The 23,613-nt window shown below is 43.1% G+C and overlaps 2 protein-coding genes across 3 annotated transcripts in view; one reads left to right on the top strand and one right to left on the bottom strand.

Annotated features, from left to right (window-relative positions):
- Positions 1–23,613, top strand: part of GRB2 (growth factor receptor bound protein 2) — a 104,648-nt gene that overhangs the window by 49,504 nt on the left and 31,531 nt on the right. For both annotated transcript variants that reach the window (XM_080923269.1, XM_080923268.1), the window contains exon 2: positions 2,083–2,286. In XM_080923269.1, the coding sequence (XP_080779395.1) occupies positions 2,209–2,286 (78 nt within the window). In that variant the 5' untranslated portion in view covers positions 2,083–2,208. The remainder of the gene's footprint in view (positions 1–2,082; positions 2,287–23,613) is intronic.
- Positions 7,728–7,976, bottom strand: LOC308426591 (COMM domain-containing protein 6-like; the record flags this gene model as incomplete). Its single annotated transcript, XM_080924424.1, has 1 exon — positions 7,728–7,976. The coding sequence occupies one exon, from the start codon at positions 7,974–7,976 to the stop codon at positions 7,728–7,730; it is 249 nt and encodes an 82-aa protein (XP_080780550.1).

Below are 23,613 nucleotides of genomic sequence, written 5' to 3'. Positions count from 1 at the left end.
CCAGAAAAATGTTATTAGCCAGCGTCTAAGATACTCTGAGCATTAAATTATATATGTGTATCACATATACATAAATATTTGTTACTTTTGTGAGTGCACATGTGTGCTTGCCTCTGTGTGTGTGTGAGAGAGAGAGAGAAGGAGGGAGAGGGAGAGACTGGAAGTTTAAAAAAAGAAGTGCAAATCAAAGCGATGAGGTATCAGGACTGGAGAAACAGTAGGAGGTTAAGAGCGCTCATTAATTCTTCTAGGAGACTCATGTGTGGATCCCAGCATTTATGTAAGACATCTTACAGACACCTTTGATTTTAACTCCAGGGGATATAGCAGCCTCTCTGGTCTCCTAGGGCACCAGGTATGCACTTGGTGCCCAGATGCACAATGCACTCAAAGGATCCAGATATATTAGAATTTTTTTTAGAAAATTGTAGATATAATTTAGTATCTATCAAAAATAACCACAGAAAGCATATTGGGAATTTAAGGATACTGGGGCACACTTTTGTATTTAATACTAGTATTTAGTACTAGGACTTTCTCTTTCTCTTGAGAGGTGGTACCACATAGAATATCTGAGGCCATGAAGAACAAGGCACAGTGTGGTTTATTGGGATAATAGTCTTCAGACTTTGCTAAAGGACTTCTACCTTTGACAACATTCATGCTACCGAATACTCCAGGGTTTGCTGCTTAGCCTATTTGCAGTTATGCTTGATGAATGCCCCAAATGTTAACTTTAGAACAAACGAGTAATAGTCACCCATGCCCCTCAAATGAGCTGCTAATGTAGTAGTAATTATCCATAAAAGGTGCCACTATAAATAATCTGCTCCCATTCTGCTGGGGCCCTGTTGTCTACCTATGTTTAGATTGTATGAGAACTGTCTGCAAACAAGAATGGGGCCTCATTTTCCCCTAGGTATGCCCCTGCCCATGATCTCACTGTCCCAGTTCAGTGTCACTGGATACACCATGGAGGAAAGCGAGTTGTCCACCTACCGCTTACTTGGTGTAGGACTCTCCTGACTGAGGAAAGCAGTCGTGTGAAGGGAACTGGATGAGGCTGGGTGTGACCATCCGGCACCAGCCTATATTTACCTGTCCCCAGAGAAGATACTTGAGGCGGGAGACTTGATATGTATGTACTACTTGTCTCAGCACTCCAGGGGCGAACTGAGCGAATCACCTCAAATTCTAGGGAGTCTGGTGTACTTACAAGGAGTTCCGGGCCATTGTGAAACCCATCCCCTTAAAAAAAAATGACAGCTCAGATTCACTGAAACAGATTCCTTTTAAATATAAATGAGGATTTCAGACTTGTTCTTGTGCTGTGTAAAAATCATGCAGAGACAGGCTATTCCTGGATGTTAAACTCGGGCCATCCATTTGAAAAACTAAGCAGACCCGGAGAGTCTTAGGTGTCTTGTACAGGAGTGGATTTCCTCCACCCTCCAGCAAAGAGCTCCGAGCTGTCTTTCTCTGACCAGCTGACCGGTCGGGTGTGAGTGAAGCTGGTGCTCATTGTATTCCAGTCAGTGGAGTTAAAAAGGTTCCAGGCTTGCTCTCTCATCTCCTCCTAAGAACAGATCAAGGTTTAGTTTTAATAAAGAGTAGAGCTGCTCAAGACCCAAGTCCTGCATGGTTTCTGACAGGAGGTGGGATCATCCTGGTTCTCAGGACGCCAGCTGGTGGCAAGGGGCAGGAAGGAGTGTAACCACCTCCAGGGGCCCGCCTTTAAGTGGATTTCAGGGACTGACTTGGGTACAGGATGTGTGAAGGGCTGCTGGAGGGAAGGCTGAGACTGAAGGAGGCTCTTCCAGCTCCTGAGTTTACACCCTGCGGGAAGGAAGAGGAAGTGTATTCTGACATAGTTTAGGCAGCTGCTGCTATTGGCTGCTGGGTCTGTCAGTCGCCTGGGGCTGAGGTTGAAAAGAGGAAGGAGAGCTGTTGCCTGGAAGGGAGAAGGAGGGGGCCGAGCCCTGCAGAGCCAGGGGGCGTGGGGGCTGGGAGTGTAGGCCAATTGGCAGGGCGGGGCTGCCTTCGATCTGGTCACTTCTCTTAATCATCGCTCTTCTGATCCAGGGTGGCATTGTGTGTCCCAGTGTGCAAGAATAGCCACAGAAGAGGGAAGGCTGAGCCCAGAGCTCTTCAGCAGGGAAGATTCCCTTCCCCCTGCTTCAGGCTGCTGAGCACTGAGCGGCGCTCAGAATGGAAGCCATCGCCAAATATGACTTCAAAGCTACTGCTGACGATGAGCTGAGCTTCAAAAGGGGGGACATCCTTAAGGTAAGAGCTCATGTGGTTGCTTCTTGTGCTTGGCTGCCTTCCCTCACCGTGGTAACACACAAAGAAGCTGTGCTTGCTCTTTTGTCAGTGCACACTTTCAACATTTGTCACCAGGTCTGATTGGATAGCTTGCAGTAGATGCTGGGGGGATTATTAAATGTGACATAAGAGAGTTGCTGTGATGTGTTGTCCTTAACTGCCTTTGTGTGAATGTCTGTTTTTCTGTTGATTCAGAAAGTCAAAGGAAAGGAACAGAGTGGCAGGCTTTACCTTGTGAAGTTGCATTAAAAATAAAAACATGGGATTTAAAAAAATCCTAAATGTGAATTATTGATGTAAGAGCATTCCTCTCCTCTTGAAATTGTGCATAGCCAGAAGAGTCTGCATTTTGTGGTCGATCCTAGTGGATTAGAAGATGCTTAGAGAGGTTGGGAGTATATGCTCAACTCACTGAAGAGTTCGGTATCTTAGTTCTGAAAAAAACTAATAGTGTTTAACTTGCCCTTATACAAGTCAGATTTTGGCTTTCTTTAGAGGAGCTTGAGCAATTACTGCACATTGAAATCTAACTGCATAAAAAATTGATCCAGTTTAGAAGTGAGTCACTTCACAGTTTGCAGCATCTTGAGCCCTGCACTGACATGAACGTTGGCTCCCCACCTGCACATGGTGGTTTACCCAATTGGCTGGAGCAGGTCGCCCTTCTGGCTGTCATTTTTCTTTATAGGGGTGAATGTTGTCTAAGTGTGTGAATTTAGGTGAAGAAAAAAACGTACTGTGTGCTGCCTGTGTCTCTGTTTTGCTGTTCTTCCTCTGAGCCTCAGCCTGTGTTGGGACTTGCCGGCTCTTTACTCCCCTGACTGATGCTCTTCTATTTATGGAGGAAGAAAGGGAAGACATGATTTTATACTTTAGGAAGAAGAATAAAGATTCATGTGAACCTATCAATAGTTAATGTTTGCCCTCAGTGCTCAGAGTGAGAGAGTGTTGTGTGACAAAGCTTTTCCAGGAGCTGCAACACACAGCCACTCAGCTCGGATAGGGAGCTCACAACAGACTAAAGTATGGACACTGTAAAGTTCAACTTAGTGAGCCAGTGGGTTTTACTGGAGTGAGTTACAGGAATGTGGGTGAGGGGTTACTTACAGTAGCAGAAATGACTCAAAGACAGCTGTGTCATCAGGTCCTACCCCAGCATGGGTGACAGCTCACAACAGCTGGGAAACCTGGAGCTCACTGCACAGCCTGCAGGCAGCTCAATAACAGGTTGAAGAGTGTGTTTTCAAAGTGACTCTGGTCTAAACCTCTTCTAGGCAGCTGGTCTGGTCTCAGTCTTTTTACAGCTCTTCTTCCTTGAACCTTTTCTTGACTGCTCAGCTTGAATCTCTGAGAGGGGATGTTGAGATTTTATTGCCAGGGAGGGGCCTAGTGAATCTGGTCAGTTTCAGGGACTTCCTGCAGCTATTTTGAATGGTTTACTTTCTGTCTAAAGAGCTGATCGATGAGATGTTTCAGGTTCAGTTCCCACTCCAGGGAATGGGGCTCTGAAACTTACAAATTAGGGAGCTTGACTTTGACGTCGTCCCCCCCCCCCGTGATTAGACTGATCCAGTCATTCTAACTGCATTAGAAATGTCAGTTGAACTTCACATAAGGTAGTGCTGGAGGGCTGTTCCCAGAGTAGAAACCTTGGTTGTGACACAAAGCTCTTTGAGTTTCAGAACTTGAGAGTCAGTCATGGTTTTAGAGCACCAGTGTCCTTTGTTGCTGGCTTCTTAGAGCAGTAGACCTTGGAGGGGAACGCTGGCCATGAAGTGATTGTGCCATTGGTACAGAGGTCAATTGCTCTGTGGTTACTGTGTACAGTAGATAATCCACTTGTGCTATCTCATAATGAGGCTGTTTACTCAGGCATGCAACATTTGAGCCTGTACAAAAACTCTTTAGAACCAGTTTTTTGTTTATTTGGTTTGGTTTTTTTGGAGACAGGATCTCTGTAGCCCAGGACTGCTTAGAACTCACTATATAGCCCAAGATGATAGGTGAGGCCCACCATGGCTGACACTGTTTTTGTTTTAAATGCATAAAGGCCCCACTTAACTTACTCTATAACTTGAGCCTGCGTAGCTGGCAGTTTATATTCTTGTTAGTGTATTCCATTGCCTGTTAACACTGGATCAACACATTAAAACAAAACCAGGGACTCTAAGTAACAGCACTCCCTGATGACTGTCTGATAAGTTGACAAGTTGATCGTGTCCTCCTGGGAGTGTTTATGATGAACAAGGTGAAGCAAAATGTTCACATTTACTTTCACATTCTATTTGGGGAGAGAAACCCATACATTTGAGTCTTTCCAATTTGGTAGATAACTGGGATATGAAGTCATAATGCCAGTATTGCTTTTGAACAGTGGCCATTAGCTGTTTGTTAGTAATCTTGTGGCTTTATTCCAAAAAGTGAGAGAGTGAGAGTGAATATGAATGTGTGTGCTGGTACAGTGCTTGCCCTTTGTCTTAGTTCTGAAACAGCTTGGTGAAGAGGAGGGAGATGCACTGGGAAGCGTTGTTGGTAAAACAAGCAGTTTTCTCCTTTCTGTGTGCAGTAAGCCAGCTTCATCACTGTATGCCATTTGACAGCTTGTGAGCCCAGACACATTTAAAGGTGGCTGGAGGGGTATGGGTCCCTTTAACTTCGGTTGAAATAAGAAGACAGTCTCCCCCCCCCCCCCCTTGTGTCTTTGCTTGCTCTGTTTTGAGATTATATCTCTGTTGCCCAGGCAGGTTTCAAATTCATCTGTCTTTCTTGTCCTTTTATGAAAGTTTATGTTTTGCTTGCAGAGCAGGAGTACTGGGGCTTAAAAATGAAAGGACTGTTCTTGGAACTTGCAAACTTCAAGCCCTCATACGATTGAATGAATGCACTTACATTTCCCATTGTTGTGCAGAGGTTTGGAATAGCCCTGAGTAAGGGACTGGGGTTGTAGCTCAGTGGTAGTGTACATGCTAGGTGTGTGCAAAACTTTGTATGTTATAGTTTTGACCTTGACCCACATAAAACTGCCATGTTGGGATGTGTAAGTATGTACCTCAGGTACTGTTGCATTGGGATCCAAGAGTCATTTTAAGCCCACACACCTTTGAATTCTGTTAGAGTTGCTTCCTCGCCTTCATTAGTTCTAGAAGGGAACTTGCATTCACTCACTACCTTTACTGTCTTCCGGAACCACTTGAGAAATAGGTTTTGGGTTCACTTTCTATTCTTTGAGCTTGTATGGTTTAGTGTCACATTTATTGAGCATGTCTTGAACCAGAATCTCTCTGGGTTGGTTGCCTTTGCTGTTGGGGAAGAAACAAACTGTATTTCCTCTCTTCAGCAACTCTGAAAGAAAAGTGCATTACTGTGTGCTAAGGTACTCAGCAGCCCAGGGTTGTCAAGTTACAGGGATTGAGAAGAAGGAAAAGCTCTTTAAAAACCTCTTCACTTAGATTTTTGTTTTTACATTGTTTATTTGTGTGTGTTGTTGGAGGTGGGTATGTGAGTCACAGCACACACGTGAAGGTCAGTCATTTTCTCTGTTGTGTGGGTCCTGGTGCTCGAGCTCAGGTTAACAAGTGTGTGTGTGTGTGTGTGTGTGAGAGAGAGAGAGAGAGAGAGAGAGAGAGAGAGAGAGAGAGAGGAATATTTACCTGTGAAGACATGTCATCAGCCCCAACATCTGCTTTTATTAGGGGAGGTGTAGAGACCCAAACCTGGAATCCTCCAGTCTTCTTTGTGTGAGCTAAGTACCTGTGTTAGGGGTGTTTGGCTGTTAGGAGTGGAGGGGATGAAATGAGAGACCAAAGGGAAAATCGTGGGCTTTCTGCCTGGCGTCTAATGGTGTCTGCATCTGTTGTGTGGTATTTGAATAAAAGTTATAAAGAAATAGAAAGTAGAGCTGCTTTAAATTCTGTGTTGGTATACTGAGAAACCCACCTTCGGGTAGAGTGTTGTGCTTTAAGTACTTTTTTTGTTCTTCAAAAGATTGTAAACCAGGTGGTGGTGCAGGTCTTTAATCCCAACGATTGGGAGGCAGAGGCAGGTGGATTTCTGAGTTTTAGACTAGCCGGGTCTACAGAATGAGTTAAGGCACAAACAAACAAACAAAAAAACAAATAAAAAGATCTTTTTTGTACCTGTCTTTATTATTATACAGTGTAATGGAAGGCTGTTCTTGTGCATGTATAGACTGTACCTTGAGCATATTTCCTCCCTTAGTGTGTTCTTTGTTACTTTTATGTTATAAGTATATATTTATGTGGGTATATGGTTTTTATGTTTCTCTAAAGTTAGAATCCACAAATGAGAGAAAACACTTGGTATTTGACTTTCTGACACTGACTTAATTCCTTTAATATAATTACCTACAGTTACACCCATTTTCCTGCAAACCATATAACTTCTTTGGTTGAAAAAACAATTTGTGTGTGTGTGTGTGTGTGTGTGTGTGTGTGTGTGCGCGCATGTGTATTCACAAGCTATTTTTTCTTGATTCTGTTATTAGACATCTACATTGGTTCCATGGCTTAGCTGTTATGGCTAGTGTTGTGGTAAACACTAATCAGAGGTCCAAGTGTGGGGGTGTGTTGTGAACATGTCACAGCATGCGTGTGAGTCAGAAGACATTTGTTGCTATTGGTTTGCTTCTTCTGTCATGTGAGTCCTGGGGATTGCATTTGGGTCGTTGAGCTTGATGGTTAGAGCTTTACCCACTGAGTCGTCTCATTGGCTTCGTCCCTAGTTTTAAAGGAATGCCCACACTGGTTTCCATAGTGGCCGGAGTAGTTTGCAGTCCCATCAAAAGTGTATGAAGGGTTTTCCTTTTTTTAAAAATCCCTAAGTATTTATTGTTACGTCTTTTTTAGATTTTTAATTTAATTTTTATTTTCTGTATATGAGTGTTTTACCTGCATGGGTGTCTTTGCACCACATGTACATACAGTGCTTCTTGAGGCCGGAAGAGGACTGTCATTCCGACAGCTGTGAGGTGGAATCCCTAGTTTTAATTTTCATTTCTCTGATGGCCGGTGAGGTTGAATACTAGTTGTTCATATTTTTATTGACCATTTGGGAGTTATTTCTGTCATCTTTTGAGAACCATTTGCTCATTTTTGTTGGCCCATTTGTTGACCAAGGAAGTTGTTAACGTTTTGCTTTTTTTTTTTTTTTAAATTAAGCTATGTGTCGGATCCTCCAGAACTGGAGTTACAGACTGTTGTGAGTGCCCACGTGGGTGCTGGGAATCGAACCTGGGTCCTCTGGAAGAGCAGCCAGTGCTCTTAACCTCCAAGCCATCTCTCCAGCTCGAGAAGCAAAATTTTCACTGTACAAATATCCTGTGATCCATATACAGTCCTCTTTTGGAAGGAAGAGTCCATTACTTTAGAACCATGAATCAGTTCTCACACAGTCTCAATTACAGCAGCAATTTCCTTGAACTGTCTGTAGAAATTCTGAAACTGTGGAATTGTCATTTCCATGGACTTGCAGTTTACTTGGCTAGCATGATCTGTCACCTTTAGCATCACTGCCATGTAAAGATACTTGAGAGAACTCACAGCCATGCCCAGTTTCCACTGAAAATCCATAAGCTGGCCGGTGACCTCCAACTTGGTGTCCAGCACGGGTTCCATGACCAGAGACTTCTCCATGGCCAGAGTGGAAATCCAACCTTTTGCATCTTAATTTTGCTTTTGTTTTTAGGTATGAGAAAAGGTCTCATTCTGGGATCTAGCTTGGCCTGGAACTCAGGATAGTGCAGGTAGCCTTGAACTTGAGGTTTTCCTCTTGTGTTAGCCTTCTGAGTACTGGATCCCATATGTGAAGTACCTGGATGTGAACTGTGCCTTTTTTCCTTCTTTTATTTTTTTATTTGAGACACTGCCTTATTTTGTAGTCTAGGCTGTTACAGAAATCACTGTGTAGTCAGTCTGGCCTCAAACTCACGGGTAATCCTCCTGCCTCAGCCTGTTAGGAATTCAGATATGAGCCACTGTGCTCAGCTTAGTTTTTAAGTTACCAGTTTGTCATTTGAGCTCTTTCAAGGCAAGTAGACTCCTGACCCTTATGTTCACTTTGTCAGCTGAATGTCACTTTCCACATCAATGCTGAGAAAGAACTTTCAGTTCCTACATGTCTTGAGGAGCTGGGAGAGAGATCCACTTCCCTCTTCTGGGAAAAGAGATGACTACCAACCTGTACTGTTCCCCTACGGCTTCACAGCCTGCCTCTGACAGTAGGTTGAACTTGCTGTTAGCAGACCATTCGTGAAGCTCTTGCTGGATGTCTTGACCTTAAGAACTTTTCCAGTGTTTCCTGCTCTGTGAACGACTGTCCCATCATATAGGAGCAGAAGTAGCTCAGAAACCACGGCCAAATAGGATGCTGCTTTCTCTAGAGCTGTGAACCAACACTCTGGTTATTAGGAAGAGCAGTCCACACTCTAGAGCAGAGCCATCTCTCCAGCCCTGGTTTGAAAACTTTTGGGCGAGAGTACACCATAGTCTGTGCTTCGTATCAAAACTTTGAGACCTTAAAAAAATCAAAAAAACAAAAAATCAAATGACTGAAGAAAGTCTTGCTCTACTTGGCAGATACTCTCTGATTTCACCACCTCCTGCATGTGGAATGAAAAACAACAGTTTCTCTGTATTCTAAAGAGTTAGACTCCAGGCTAGCTTCTGAATCGTAGTTCTTCTACTAACTAGCCAATAGGACTTGTGATCGTGGACAGTTTGCTTAGCAATTTTGCATTTTGGTTATATCTCATCTGTAAAATGTGAGTAACAATACCTGCCTTTGTAGGGCCACCATAAAGTTTAAAAGAGCTCACACATTAGTGTGCTCAAAGCAATGACTAACATACACAGACAGTAATTGGCTAGCTGCTGTTAATTTTACTAATATTCAGGACCATAGGCAGTGTTGGGGAACTCCTAAATCCTGTGCCTCTACCCACTGAACTGGTAAATGCTTGTTTGCAGGATTGCAAAACCCTGTCCAAGAGCTCAGCTGAAATATGGATATTTATTTGATTTTAGTTTTGGCTTGTTTGAGTGTGGGTCTCACTATGTAGCTCTGGATGTTCTGGAACTCTGTGTAGACCAGGCTGGCCTTGAACTCACAGAGATCCATGATACTTGAGTTTTTTCTGCCTCCCAAGTGCTGGGGTTAGAGGCTTGTGCTACCACACCCAGCACATTTAAACTTATTTTATTGTACATTATTTGGGTGAAAAAAATAGGAAACTTCAAATGCTATATAAATCCCTTTTAGTATTACTGTTTTAGAAATATTCTAAGTTTTATTACTGCACAGTTTAGCCTGTTGAGATGGCTGCATGGGTAAAGGTGCTTGCTGTAAAACCTGGTGAGCTGAGATCTGTTCTTGGAACCAACATGGTAGAAGACTGACTCCTGAAAGTTGTCCTCTGACCTTTACCTGTGAACCTTGCTTGGCAAGCACGTGTATGCATGTGTGTGTATGCATGTATATATGTTTATATGTATGTAAAACATACTTGAACAGGGAGCTGAATATGTAGCTAAGGGGCAGAGTGCGTATCTTGACATGCAGAGTTTGTGTGCCTAATTTCCAGAACCCTGTATGTAGTCTCTCTACAACACCTGGGGGAAAAACACCACAAATACATTTATTTATTTATGGTTTTTTAGGTGGGGTTTCTCTATGTAGCCTTGGCTGTGCTTGAACTCCCTCTGTAGACCAGGCTGGCCTTGAACTCAGAGATCTGCCTACCTTTGTCTCTCGAGCATCAGGGCCAAGGGCATGGGCCTGGCTAAAACACATGAGTTGGTATTTTCCATATTTTACTAATTATTTTTAGTGGTTACATAATACATCAAGATAGTGTTCTATAATTGACTTTCCTAGTTCCCTGTTGCTCAGTTTCTTGATTGTTTCTATTAATAATTTAGTTCTTATTCTCATGGGGGGAACATTTGATACTATGTTGTTCTGTTGTCTGATGCCTGGACTGATGATTACCTACTTTAAGACAGTTCCAGAGAATGACCCCTAAATTCTCAGCCAGAATAGATCTAACAGCACCTCACCCTGCTCATTCTTAGCTCTGGATAACAGTAAGGCATTATTTCAGAATTTGCCAGTGTGTTATGGGACTACGATAATCAGATTTGTCGAATGTGTAAACAGCTTTTGAGATCTAAAATACTTGTTTCCTGAGGCATGTTTTATTTTCTGCTGTTGTTTAAAGTGATTATTCACCTTCATAGCTCTGTCATTAAGTTAACAAGTAATTATGATACTAGAGGATTTTTCTAGATACACTGTAGTTGTTTTTTGAGACAAGGTCTTTCGATTATATACCTGGTTGGCTTGACCCCAACCATGTAGATCAGGCTGACCCTAACTCAGAGATCTGCCTCTGCCTCCCCAGTGCTGGGACTGAAGGTGGGTGGGTACCAGTGCTCACTCTCTCTGTTCTGTAGTTTTATGTTTTCCTTCTTTGAAGCAGATGAATCTCTTCTGACAGATTCCTAGCTCATGTCTAGAAAAAGATAGAAAAACAAACTAGGTTAAGTTTATACTGCAAATGTGCTTTTAAGTTCCAGATCTGTGCTAGAGGATTTTGAGAAACCTCATTTTCATGTACTCGAATTTCCAGTAGTCTGGGTGCTGGCAGAGGGGGGTGGGGGGACTTTTACTCTTCATGGCCAGCTTTCTAACAGTAGGTGTGGTGTATTTGTGGATATAACTTGTAATCTTAAAAGGCATAAAGTGACAGTTTTCCAGACAGTAGTAGTTCACTAATAACTTTTATTTATTTATTTTAAGAAAAGATGTTTCTGTGTTGCCCTCTCTTGTAATCCTCTCTAGATCAAAAGTTACATACTCCTGCCTCAGCTTCCCAAGGGCTAGAAACATAGGCATGTGTGCCAGTTAGAGCCCAACTGGTTCTACTAATAATTCAGAGATTTCTTTATCCTATTTTGGGGTCAGTTTTTAGTTCTAATCAAGCCTCTGGTTTACTGTATGTCAATTTTTGCAGAATGTTTGACTTTGAAATGTAATTCGATGATTTGGAATGATGTACAGCTCCTTTTTAAAAAGATTTTTAAATTATATATACATATATATATGTATACACACACATATACATATATATGATGAATACACTGTCACTGTCTTCAAACACACCAGAAGACAACCTTAGATCCTACTACAGATGGTTGTGAGCCACCATGTGGTTACTGGGAATTGAACTCAGGATGTCTGGAAGTGCTCTTAACCACTGAGCCATCTCTCCAGCGCCCCTCCCCCATACAGCTTCTTAACAATATGTTTAGAATCAAATGATTTTATTATTTTTAGAATGGTTATTAAAATAATTTAATTGGAAAATGTAAGGAAAGTGAAGCTATACTCCCTCCTGTGGCCAGATAACTTTTTTGAAATTAAGTAAGTAAATCTCAAGTCCTCACTGAGAAGTTTATAAGAGCCCCACCCACCTCATCAGTGTTTCTGTTTCTAGAGCTTTTCAGGAAAAAGCATTTAGTGTGTACAGCCTCCATTGCTCTTCACTATGTGCCATCACAGTTACTGTGCTTTCTGAAAGGGCAGTCATGAAAATACCAATTAAACTGAATTCCAAATACATGAAAAGAAAGTAAACAGGTTCTTCATCACTGAGTCTTTTACCTCTCTAGAACATGATGGTTTAGTGACAGTCAGGTTGTTAGAGATGATCACACATGAGATTTGTCAAAAGTTGCTATAATGTCATCTACATCAGACACCTATGCCAAGTGAGTCCATGACTGAGGGCCTCCGCTAATACCAAAGTCCAAACTGATAGACCTGATGAATCTTACTCTGAAGTTAATTACTTACCTGCAGGAGAACCACCTGTGCTTTCAGTTGTCCCTGGAGTTGGGAAGGGGAAGTAACACTCAGTCCTCACCTGTGCCTCAGTCTCCCTGTTGCTTGCTGTGTTGCAGCCTGTAGAAAAGCAAAAGGCCCAGCAGGAAGGAATTGCTCCTCAATTGCGTGTCCTCAGGTGTCCCAATTGCAATGGAATCTTGATGTACTATTTAGATTGCCTTCCTGGTAACTTCAGTACCCCCACATTTGCCACCCTACCTGGCTTTTGGAACCTTTGTTTTTGTTTTCTGTTTTGAGGTATACTCTTACTTTACATCTCAGGCTAGTCTCAATTCTTGGTTATACTTTTGCTTCAACAGTGCTGAAATTGTTGGTGTATTTTTTAGTTTTTGAGACAGGGTCTCACTGTGTATCCCAGTCTGGTCTGAAACTCACCAACTACACCAGGCTACTCTTGAACTCACATTTCATCTGCCTTTGCCTCTTTGAGGATTGAAGGTGAACAGTACTATATCTGTCTTCAACTTTTTTTTTTTTTTTTTTTTTTTTTGGCGATGTGCTGTTTGAGATATGGTCTTACTATGTATAACTGGGTTGCCTGGCTCTCACACTATAGACCAGATTGGCCTGGAACTCAACTGCCACATGCCTCTTCTCCTGAGTGCTATGCTTAGGGTTGTGTGCCACTACACTCCTTTCTTAAAAGAAAGGCATAGCCCAGGCTGACCTTGAATTCACCACCTTTCTCAGCCTGCAAGTGCTAGGATCACACCCATGTTGCACTGAGCCCAGTCTGCACCCAGCTTTGGAACAGCAGCACCCTGAGGGTCTAGGCAGGTAAATGAAGCCATCGTGTCTTCTGGTTCTTCTGTTTTTATTTAATTTTTGGTTGTTGGGATAGTTTGTATATACTTGGCCCAGGGAGTAGCACTATTAGAAGGTGTGACTTTGTTGGAGTAGGGGTGGCCTTCTTGGAGAAAGTGTGTCATTGGGGTGGGGGTGGACTTGGAGGCCCTCCTCCTAGCTGCCTGGAAACTGTCTGTTCCTGGCTTCCTTTGGATGACAATGTAGAACTCTCAACGCCGCCAGCACCATGTCTGCTTGTGTGCTGATGTGCTTCCTGCCATGATAATTACAAACTGAATCCCAGAACCTGCAAGCCAGCCCCAATTAAATGTTGTCCTTATAAGAGTTGCCTTTGTCATGGTATCCCAACAGTGGAAACCCTAACTGAGACAGTTGTGTAGCTGAGGACAGCCCTGAACAACTGATCCTCCTGCCTTTCCTCTCCAGTGTTAGGACCACAGGAATGTAACAGTATGGCTAACTGGATTGTCCATATTCTCTTTTAAAAAATACTTAGTTTTTGCTAGGTGGTGGTGATAGTGTCATCGGTGGCCCACAACTTTAATCCCAGCACTCGGGGCAGAGGCAGGTGGGTCTCTTAAGTTCAGGGCCAGCTTGGTCTACAGAGGGGGTTCTAGGATAGCCAGAGCTACACAGGAAAACTTGTCTTTAAAAAAATTGATTTTGATTATGGTGTGTGTACATGTGCATGTGTGTGTACACATACAGGCACCTTCAGAGTCCAGAAAGTGTCAGATACTTGTAGCTAGATCTGGAGCTGTGACTCAGACATAGGTCCTCTACAAAAGCAGTGTGTACATGCAAGACCAAAGGTGTGGACTGACGTCAGAGCACAACTTGCTAAAGTTTATTCTCTTTTTCAACCTTGTGTTCTGGGATTCTAACCCAGTTCTCTGGTCTTGGTGGCAAGTACCTTCCCTGCTTGAAACCATCTCATTGGCCCCTGGTTTTATTCTCATCTCAAATTATTTTCTCATTTCTATATCTTCTTTTTTAATTCTGTGTTGGCTGTTACACATTTTGTATGGCTTTACTCTGTGTAGATTATTGAAGTTGTTTTGTGATTTATATAACCTGACCTTTGTGACTGAGGAGTGTCTACTCTGGTGACTGAGGTCTCCTGTAGATGACTTCACCTCAGTAATAGCTGGCTTAATACTTTTCTTTTCTTATATACTTGGGTTCTATTCTAGCATTTTGGTGAATTCTTAAAATTACCTACCTTGATAAATTATATCTACAAATACCAATAGATTATAGAGCTGATGAGATTCATAAAGGCAATGTTGCTAAATCTGACCACCTGCGTTTGATCCCTGGGGCCTATGTGGCCAGGAGAGAACTGACTCCTGTAAGGTGTCCTGTGCTAACGTGGCACATGGGCTGTGGCTTTCGTACACATTGAACAATGTTTTCTTAAAAAGGCTTTAAAGAAATCATTGGGCACTTCTTAAACGTGTTCTGTGTTTAGTGCTAAGATTGATACAAAGACCAGGTTTCAAGTTCTAAATAATATTTAATGCCCTGTTGTAAGAACTTACTGAAGATAGTTGGATATTTTCAATGGAACAGATTTTTGAGTTAATTTAGAAGTGCTCATGACTGCATTTTGGCTGCCTAGCTGTCCATGACTTACTAAGGACTTGCTTCTAAATTTAGCAAAGCCCTGAAGTGTTACTGGAGCTGTCCTAGAACACTTCAACTTGGAGTTATCTTGGAGAAGTGTATTTGGTGGTTATGAAAGTAGGTATGAGGGCTGGAGAGATGGCTCAGTGGCTAAGAGCATGGGCTGCTCTTCAGAGGTCCTGAGTTCAAATCCCAGCAACCACATGGTGGCTCACAACCATCTGTAATGAGATCTGATTCCCTCTTCTGGTGTGTCTGATGATAGCTACAGTGTACCTATATGTAATAAATAAATCTTTAAAAAAAAAAAAAAGAAAGTAGGTATGAGCCATTGATAGCATTATGGAACACCCAAAAGCCTTGAACTTACTATGTTTCTGAGAAATACTTCAGTTCAGTGTCTTTAAATTCCTTGCATAAATTTCCTTCCTCTCTTTAAGGAAATGCTTTATGAAACGACTCTATATAGAAAATGTAGATTAGGACTGGACTGTGGGTCTGCACTTGCTTTGTGAGCCACACAACCTAGGTTCCATCTCTATACCCTGCTGTTAGGAGAGAGCCAATTCTGAAGACCTTGGCATATACATATCCACCCTCCCATCCCACGTACTTTCATACAAATTCATACATTCTTTTGAGAGAAGAAAGTTTGGGATAGATGCTTTGGTGGGACTACTAGTTATTTATTCACTTATTCAATAGTGTGTCACTGGGGATAAGATTGAAGCCCTGCACATGCTGGGCAAACGCTAAATGCTCGATTTACCAGTGAGTTACATCTCCAGCCCTGGAGCTGCTTTTAAAAACTAGAATTCTCTTTATGTTATAAATATCCCGGACCAGGCATGGTAACATAAGCCTTTAGTCTTAGCACTTGGGGAGGCAGTTTGAATTTTAGGCCAGCTTGGTCTACATAGTGAGTTCCAGGTCAGCCAGGGCTGGGTAGTGAGACTGTGTCTCAGACAGACAGACAAACAAAACCCAACAAGCAAACAAACAAAATAAAAATAGCCTGAACTTCCTTGGAACCCCCCCCCCTTAGTATTTTCTTATCTCTCTTTTCTTTGCTAAAAATAAATAAATACTAATAGACTTAGCTTCACCACCAATGTTTTAGTAACTTCAGAAATCTAAAGGGGTAAGTAAGCCTTTATTTCCTTTATCACTAGAATGTTCCTCTATTTTAGAAGTGTGGGCATAGACCAGAGTGGTTTAAAAACTAAGTCTGCTACCTGCTGATAGGTGATAGTACCCCCTTCCTCCCTCTTCTTCTCTCCTATCCCCCCCCCTTTTTTTTAAAAATAAGGTGTCACTCTCCTGAAATCACAGCATCCTCCTACTTCAGCTTCCTGGGTATATGAGCCTCTGCTACTCCTGGCTAGATATGATTTTCAAAATTGAGATCAGTGGCAGTGGAGGTGAGATCATGGGTGTGATCAGGGTGAAGCATGCCTGGTTCATATGTGCAAGGTTCTGTTTTTTTTTTTTTCTTTCTCTCTTTTTTTATTATATCTATTTATTATGTATATCATACAGCTTTCTGCCTTCATGTATGCCTGCAGGCCAGAGAGGGCACAAGATTCCATTACAGATGGTGGCTCACTGAGCCATCTCTCCTGCCCAAGGCCCTGGTTTCTATCCTCAGCATTGTAAGGCAGAAATTGGTCAGAGTTCATAAAAACTAAACATATTTGCTAAGATAATGCTATTTATTTATCATATATAAAGCACTCATCTTCCAAGACCGTGGCTGATCTAGGACTGAGTTACTTAGCAGTCACCCAGGTTCCCCTCAACAGAAATTAGCATGTCATCAGAGGACTGTTGGGAAGGAGAACATCCAGAGTCTTGCCACATGGTAAGTACATGTTTTACCACTGATCACTTCTCACAGTCTCTGACATAGGTTTGTTTTTTTGCTTTGAGATAGGGTCTCTCTGTGTAGTCCTGGCTATCGGAGAACTCAGAGATCCTCTGCCTCCTGAGCAAACCCCACCACACATAGATGAACCTAGAGTTTTAAATTTTAATTTGCTCTAATGTGTGTGTGCTCACATACAGGAGAGCATGTGTCATGGCAGGTGTGGGGAGACTAGAGGACAGTTGTCCATCCACAGCTCCTTTCATCCATTCTGGTCCAGTCCCAAGCCCAGGATGTTAGCTTACAGAGGAAGAGCTCTGTACCCATGGAGCCATCTTTCTTGTCAGGCCCTGAGCACATGTGGACTTAAACGTGTTTATTTTTGAGGCAGGATCTCACTATGTTGCCCTGTCTGGCCTTGAATCCACAGAAGTCTGTCTGTTTTTGCCTCATTTTTAAGGAGAAACTTTATCTTCAAACATTTAGTTTTGGTAAAGTCAATTGCAGTTTTGTGTACCTTATGCCAAGCTTCCTGTTATTAGCCTCTTAGATTAGTGTGACCCCTTTGACATAATGAATGAGCCAGTGTTGATGCATATCCTTTTCAGACTTTCTTAGTTTGTATGTGTATGAAGGGTGTGGTGTGTGTCTGTGTGGGTGAGGTGTGATATGGGGGTGGGGGTGTGTGGGGAATTTGTATGTGGTGGGAAGGGGTTAGAAACCAGAGGTCAACATCAGGTGTATCTTCCCCAATAATGCTCTCCACCGTATTTATTGATACAGGGCCTCTCACAGACTCTGAAGCTTGCTATGTTGACTAAACTGAATAACCAGCTAGCCCCTGAAATGCACCCATCTTTGCTCTAGCAGGAGACATAGCCACACCTAGCTTGATTATCAGTCAATTTATCTATCTAGATAATTACTTATTTACTTATTTATTTTATTTTATGAATACACTGTAGCTGTCTTCAGACACACCAGAAGAGGGCATCAGATCTCGTTACAGATGGTTGTGAGCCACCATGTGGTTGCTGGGAATTGAACTCAGGACCTCTTAACCACTGAGCCATCTCTCCAGCTCCACACCTAGCTTACATGGCACAGCATGGGTTCTAGCTCAGGTCCTTCTGCTTGCATAGCACACACTTTACCCACTGCGTAGCCCAGCTTCCTTTACCTTGTTGCTTGCTTGCTTTTTTGCTTCTTTTTTCTTCCTTCCTTCCTGTTTTTCTTTTTTTAGACAAGAAGTCTATTGTGTAGTCCTGGGTGACCTGAACTCACTCTGTAGGCCAGGCTGGCCTCAAACTCAGAGATCCACCTGCCTCTGCCTCCTGAGTGCTGGCATTAAAGGGGTGCAGCCACCACTGCTCAGTCTTTTCCCATTTAAAGTGTCACATTGTTGAGTTATGTCCCTCCAGGCTAAGCAGTGACAGCTGTGCATTCAGGCTTTAACTGCTGTGTGTTTTAATTGTAGCCGGGCCTGCAGTGACACAAGCCTGTATGCAGCTGGGAAGTTGAGGCAGGATTATTAAGAGGACTCCCTGGCCTCCATTGAGTTGATGGGGGTGGCTTGGGCAACAAACTATAAATGGGAGTTGGGAGAAGGCTTAGTACTTTTTTTTTTTTTTTTAAGCCTTGGCTATCCTGCTACTTGCCCTATTGACCAGGCTGGCCTCGAACTGACAGAGATCTGCTTGTCTGTGTCTCCCCAGGGCTAGAATTGTGCCACCACTGCCCACTGTGCAGCCATGCTTGCTGTTTTTTGCAGAGGACCTGTTTTCTGTTCCCAGCACCCACATAGAAAGCTCATAAGAGTCTCTAGCTCCAGTGCTCAGGGCTCATACTTCCTCTTGGCTGCCTGGCACCAGGCTTGCATGTGGTACACAGACATACATTTAAGCAAAATATTTATACAGATAAAATAAAAATTAGTTCTTTAGTCATGCTGGCTGAATTGCCAGTGCTTGATAGCTGGGTGGCTCTGGCTGTGGTAACACGTACTGCAGAGCCCTGTTGGTGGTTTGTAGACTTGGAGGTGTTGCTGTGGACTGGGTGGAGAATAGAGATTTATTTCTTCTTTCTTGTAGGTCTGTTCTTGTCCACACTCCTTGCCTTTGGACATTGAATTTCTCATACCCTCCTCTCAACAGTGCTGCTCCTCTCTTGCCTGCAGCCTGTTCAGAGGCTGGTATGAAAACTCACCATCACCTAGCCCTGTATCTTCACCACCAAATAAAGTGGCAAGACCAGCGAGTCTCCCCGTGGCCCTCTTTGGTTGCTCCCTGTGCAGTCCTCCTGGAGTGGCCTGAGAGGGCTGCTGCTTCTCAGGTGGTTGTGTCCCAGCCTGTGTAATGTCCTGAGCTGAATGTGCAGACAGCAGCATCTGAGGCTCATCCAGAGAGCAGAGGCAGCATTTCTTTGAATTCACCAAAACCATAATTACTGTGTTTTCATTCCAGAACTATCTCACAAAAGCAAGGCACAACCTTACCCTTACTGTAGACTTGTTTAGAGTGGGGTTCAACATGCATCCAAAATTTGCAGTTTCATATTCTCAGTCACAGTTTCATATTCATATTCACTAGTCACTCTAGTTTTTCACCAATTAACACCTTTGTCAGTAATTCAGAAATGGTGTGTCCAGTGATACACAGCACATGCTCACAGTTAGTGCTTAGTTTCCTGGTTCACCAAGTGATCTCACAATCGTGGTCTTCAGCTGTGTTGCTCTTTGTCTGTGCAGCTTTTCAAAGTGTCCTGTATGTTGTAAGCTTAGCCCATCCACACAGCCAACTGTGACTAACTGTATCTCATCCTTCACTCAAAACTGGACCTCAGCCAAGCTCCCAGTGGCCTCTACAGGATTTCTCTACTGCTCCAGTACAGGCATCCCTCTTGCCATTACATGGGTTCCTTTTCACTGGATGAGCAAGGTCCTGTATCTGGAAGCCTTGTTAGATGCTTTTTAGCATAGTAGTTTAACCTCTGGAGGGAAGGAGGAAATCTGTTCATATCCGCCCGGCTCATCCAACCAGCATGAGTGACTGTGGAGTTGACACCATCCTTTTGTCATGCAGTGTTGCTGGCCAGAATTTGGGTTTGGTTTGAATGGTAGCAGATAGAAAATAAGAATTCTTTGGGTGCAGTGGTTCACCTCTTTAATTCTAGCACTTAAGAGGAAAGTAGATCTCTGTAAGTTCAAGGCTAACCAAGTCTGCATAGTGAATTCCAAGACAGCCAGGGCTATGTAGAGACCTCATCTTACCCTACTTCCCCCAGGTCCCCCAAAATAAAATAAGAACTCTTGAATTCTCAGTAGAAGATTTGGGTCGGCCGGTTGCTTTTGAAAGTGGGTCTCATTCTGAAGCATAGGGATCCCACAGCAGTCTTGACTTTGCCCCTGAGTACTAGGGTTACAGACATTGGAATTTGTTACCATTTTTGTTGTTAATACCACAGTTACCTTCTTAGCTACTTTTCATCTTAATTTTTATTTTTTTTAAATAAAATTCAAGTATACTTCACACTATTAATTACTAACCACATCAGGAGCACAAGTTTATCAATTCTAGGTCATGTAATTATATATCAATTATATAACTAATACTAGGCCAGCCCCACCTTTGACACCTCTGGCCTTTGTGGTCACTGCATTCACATGGGTGCATAGGCATGCATACAGGCAAAACACCATACATACATATAAAATAAAAGTAAAGGCTAAAACATTTTAAATAAGCTTTAAAAATAAATATCTATATCTGTGTGTCTGTGTGAGAGCTGATGCCCCCAGAGGCTGGAGGCATTGGATTTCTGGGTCTGGAGTTACAGAGGGTTGGGAGCTACTCAGCATGGATGCTGGGAACAGAATTGGGTCCTCTGCAAGAACAGTACGTCTTTCTAAAAGCCTCTTGAGTTTTAAAATGATTATGTATATGGGTGCTCTATCTGCATGTACACCTCCAGGCCAGCAGAGGGCATCAGATCCCATTCCAGATGGTTGCGACACATCACGTGGGTGCGGGATTGATCTCAGGACCCTGGAAGAGCAGCCAGCTCTCAGCTGCTGAGCCATATCTCCCCTTGATTTTTTTTTTAAGTTGTTACTTCCTTAATAAACACCCCAAATTTTCGTCCATTTTTATTTTGGACAATGATCCAAAATAGCGGCAGCATTTTACTTCAGTTCTCTTCCAGCATGGATGAGAAAATACCACTGTAAAACAAGTGTCTAGGATTTAGCACCCCACTCAGCCCCCATCAGTTTCTTCCTTTTATTCCTTAGGTGTAAACAAATGAGAACAGTCCCAGGTGGTTCCAGAAGCTCTGATGACTTGTGTGATGCAGCCCATGGCCTTGGGAAAGAGCAGCTTTGCTGGAGACTGGGTTGAGGGAAGAGGAGTCTGCTCTTGTGTTCTGTTGTTTACTTCACTGCTTTAAGTGAGATGGGTTGAAGGGAAGAATTTCCCCCCATGTTTCTCAGGCCTTGCCAGAGTGCCAAGGTTAGTTGACAGCTGTGTGAACTCTGAGTTGTGTCCCCGCTTGCATGCGTGCTCTTTGACCTCTTACTGATGTGACTAGCATTGCATGGTCTGTGGTGCCAAACATAGCGTAGTCAGCCTGGACCGTGTCTGTATGAAACAAGAAAGGACGGGTGGTGTACGCTCTGTCTTGGTCAGACTCATGACATCTTCAGTGACTGTCACAGAGGAAGGTCTGATGTGCTTTTCAAAACCTGTGTGTGGAAAAACTTGGGTTTGGATTCCACAAGACAGACTTCAGGCTACAGGATGCTTTCGTTTCTACTAGGAGCCAGTTCTTGGAGTGAATGTGTTTTGCTGATAAGGTTGGAGCTTGGGTGCTTTACTTCCATGTGGTGATCAGCAGCTGTAGAAGGAATTAAATTCTGATTACAGGAGTCAGTGTAAGCAGCTGTGTGGTGCATTGCTTTAACTATCTGGACTTTGTTCAAACTGTGTTGGTCTATGCTCTATCTAATGCCAGGGCTGACCTTGACTGGCCTCAAGTTCCTTTTTGTTTCAGCCTTTTGAGTAGCTGGGGCTCTTTTTAAGTTTTTAATTTTGGCTCTTGGCCTTGTGATATAAAGAAACCTTGAGTTTTACTTTTAACTTTGCAGTCCTTTTTCTAGCTAAACTATTTCAGTGGATTAGCCTTGGTATATGTTCTCTCACCTCAAGATTGAGCTGAAGCCTCACATAGGTTTTCTGTGCTCAGCTGTAGCCCCAGTGGCTATGTTGAACTCTTGACAAGTTGATGTGATCTCAGTCATTGCATCCACACTTCTAAAGTGCTTTCTATGAGTCAGTCAGCAAGCTTTGGGTCTGCTGTGAAGACCAGGCTAGTCTGCTAGGAATTTGGAGAGCCACTATGGCAGTGTGACAAAAACTTTAAAGGCAGAGCTCACTCAAATACCTACTACCTGTCCCTACTTCGGTGTATGACTTACACTAAAGATTATAAAACTTGGTATTTTCTTAGAAAACTTTGATTTTATTGTCACACCTCCTTACAAAACTCCTTGGGGTTTTAGAACATGGTGCATATAAGAGCTCTGTCTGCAAAGAGTTAGGTGATTGTAACGTAGCAACTTTTGAGATTTGATATTAGTATTGCGTGAGGCCTTAGTTTCTGCCTTCTGCTCTCCATGGACTTCTCCAGTTCCAGCATGAGCATCTGGATAGGCAGCAGATGGCGCTGCAGTGGGATGGATTGGTGTCAGACACCTGGCAGCTTGTGAGGCTCACACACTTATAGCCCCTGCTACTAGAACTGCCAGAGAATGTACAAAATAAAGATGGCCAATAGAGAGGAAAAGCCAACATTAGTTTGATCCTTCTTCATGATCTGCTGTGAGAAGTGTTAGATACAGGCACAAATCTGCCAAGAATGGCAGAAAAGCTGGGGTTGCAGCTCACTCATGAGAGTGCTTGCCCAGCATCCGTGAAGGACTGAATTCAGGCCCAGCACTGCATGAGCCGTCAGTGCTGTAAGTGGAAATGTTGCTTTGATTTCCTCAGATGATGTGAGGAGATGAGAGCTGAGCCCAGGGCGTTTCTCTCTATCCCTAGGCTGAGGCCTGGCTTGTGGCCTCCACACCGTCTAATTGTCTCCAAGCCCCAACTTTGGAGGTTTTAATTTCCAGCCTCTTTGTTAATGTTTCAGCCTCCAATAACTTGCTGTAAATTCACTCTAGCTCTTTCTGAACTCTGGCTGGCTGGTTCAACTCAGCTGTTCTGGGTCAAACTCCTCTCCAAACTGACTGATTCAAATTGTCTTCTCTTGGCTTCTGGCTGAATTGCTCCAGTCTGCTTTGGAAAGACTGAATTCCATGCCATTGCCTCCCTCTCTTACACTGCTCGTTAAGTAACCTCTTTCCCGTCTGTTCTCATGAGAGGGGCATATCCTGTCTCTGATTCATCACTTTATGTGCCTCTCAATTAAATGTCATTGGTTGGGATTCTGGCCAGAGGATTAAAGGTGTGTGCATTCCAGCTGGATCACATCATTTGCCAGAGCAGCCATGTTGCTGGATTAAAATTTCTCTACACAGTGGTTCCTGGGAAAAAGAAAACACAAAATACTAATTGTGATACATTTAGACTGATTTGCCTTCCAGAAAGTAAAAAAAGTACTCCCTTTTCAGGTTGGGCCTGAATAAATGATATATATGTGTCACACACATGCACACCTGTGACTCTCAAAAATATAAAACTACCAGAAAACTAGCCAGGAGATGTTCCCTGTGGACAACAGTCTTCAGGGACAGGATAGGTGGAGGGACTGTGACAGTGGCTGCGAACCATGGGCTCTGGATACAGATCTTGGTCCCCATCTGCCTCGCCCATTTACAAGTTACTGGGCCTCTCTGGAAGAAGTTTCTGTTCCTTCTTTCTTTTTCTTGTTGCTTTTTACTTATGTGTCTCTCCCTTTGCACACGCACAGATGCACATAGCACAGCCCATAGTAGAGGTCACAAGACTGAACTCAGGTTATCAAGTTATCTTCACCTGTTGAACCATCTAACCTGCCCCAAAGAACTTTAGATT

This window comes from Micromys minutus (assembly GCF_963924665.1).
Source record: "Micromys minutus genome assembly, chromosome: 10".
In the NCBI taxonomy this organism is placed as follows: Eukaryota; Metazoa; Chordata; class Mammalia; order Rodentia; family Muridae; genus Micromys; species Micromys minutus.
Note: the sequence above shows the minus strand (reverse complement) of the source record. Positions and strands in the feature narration are given on the sequence as shown.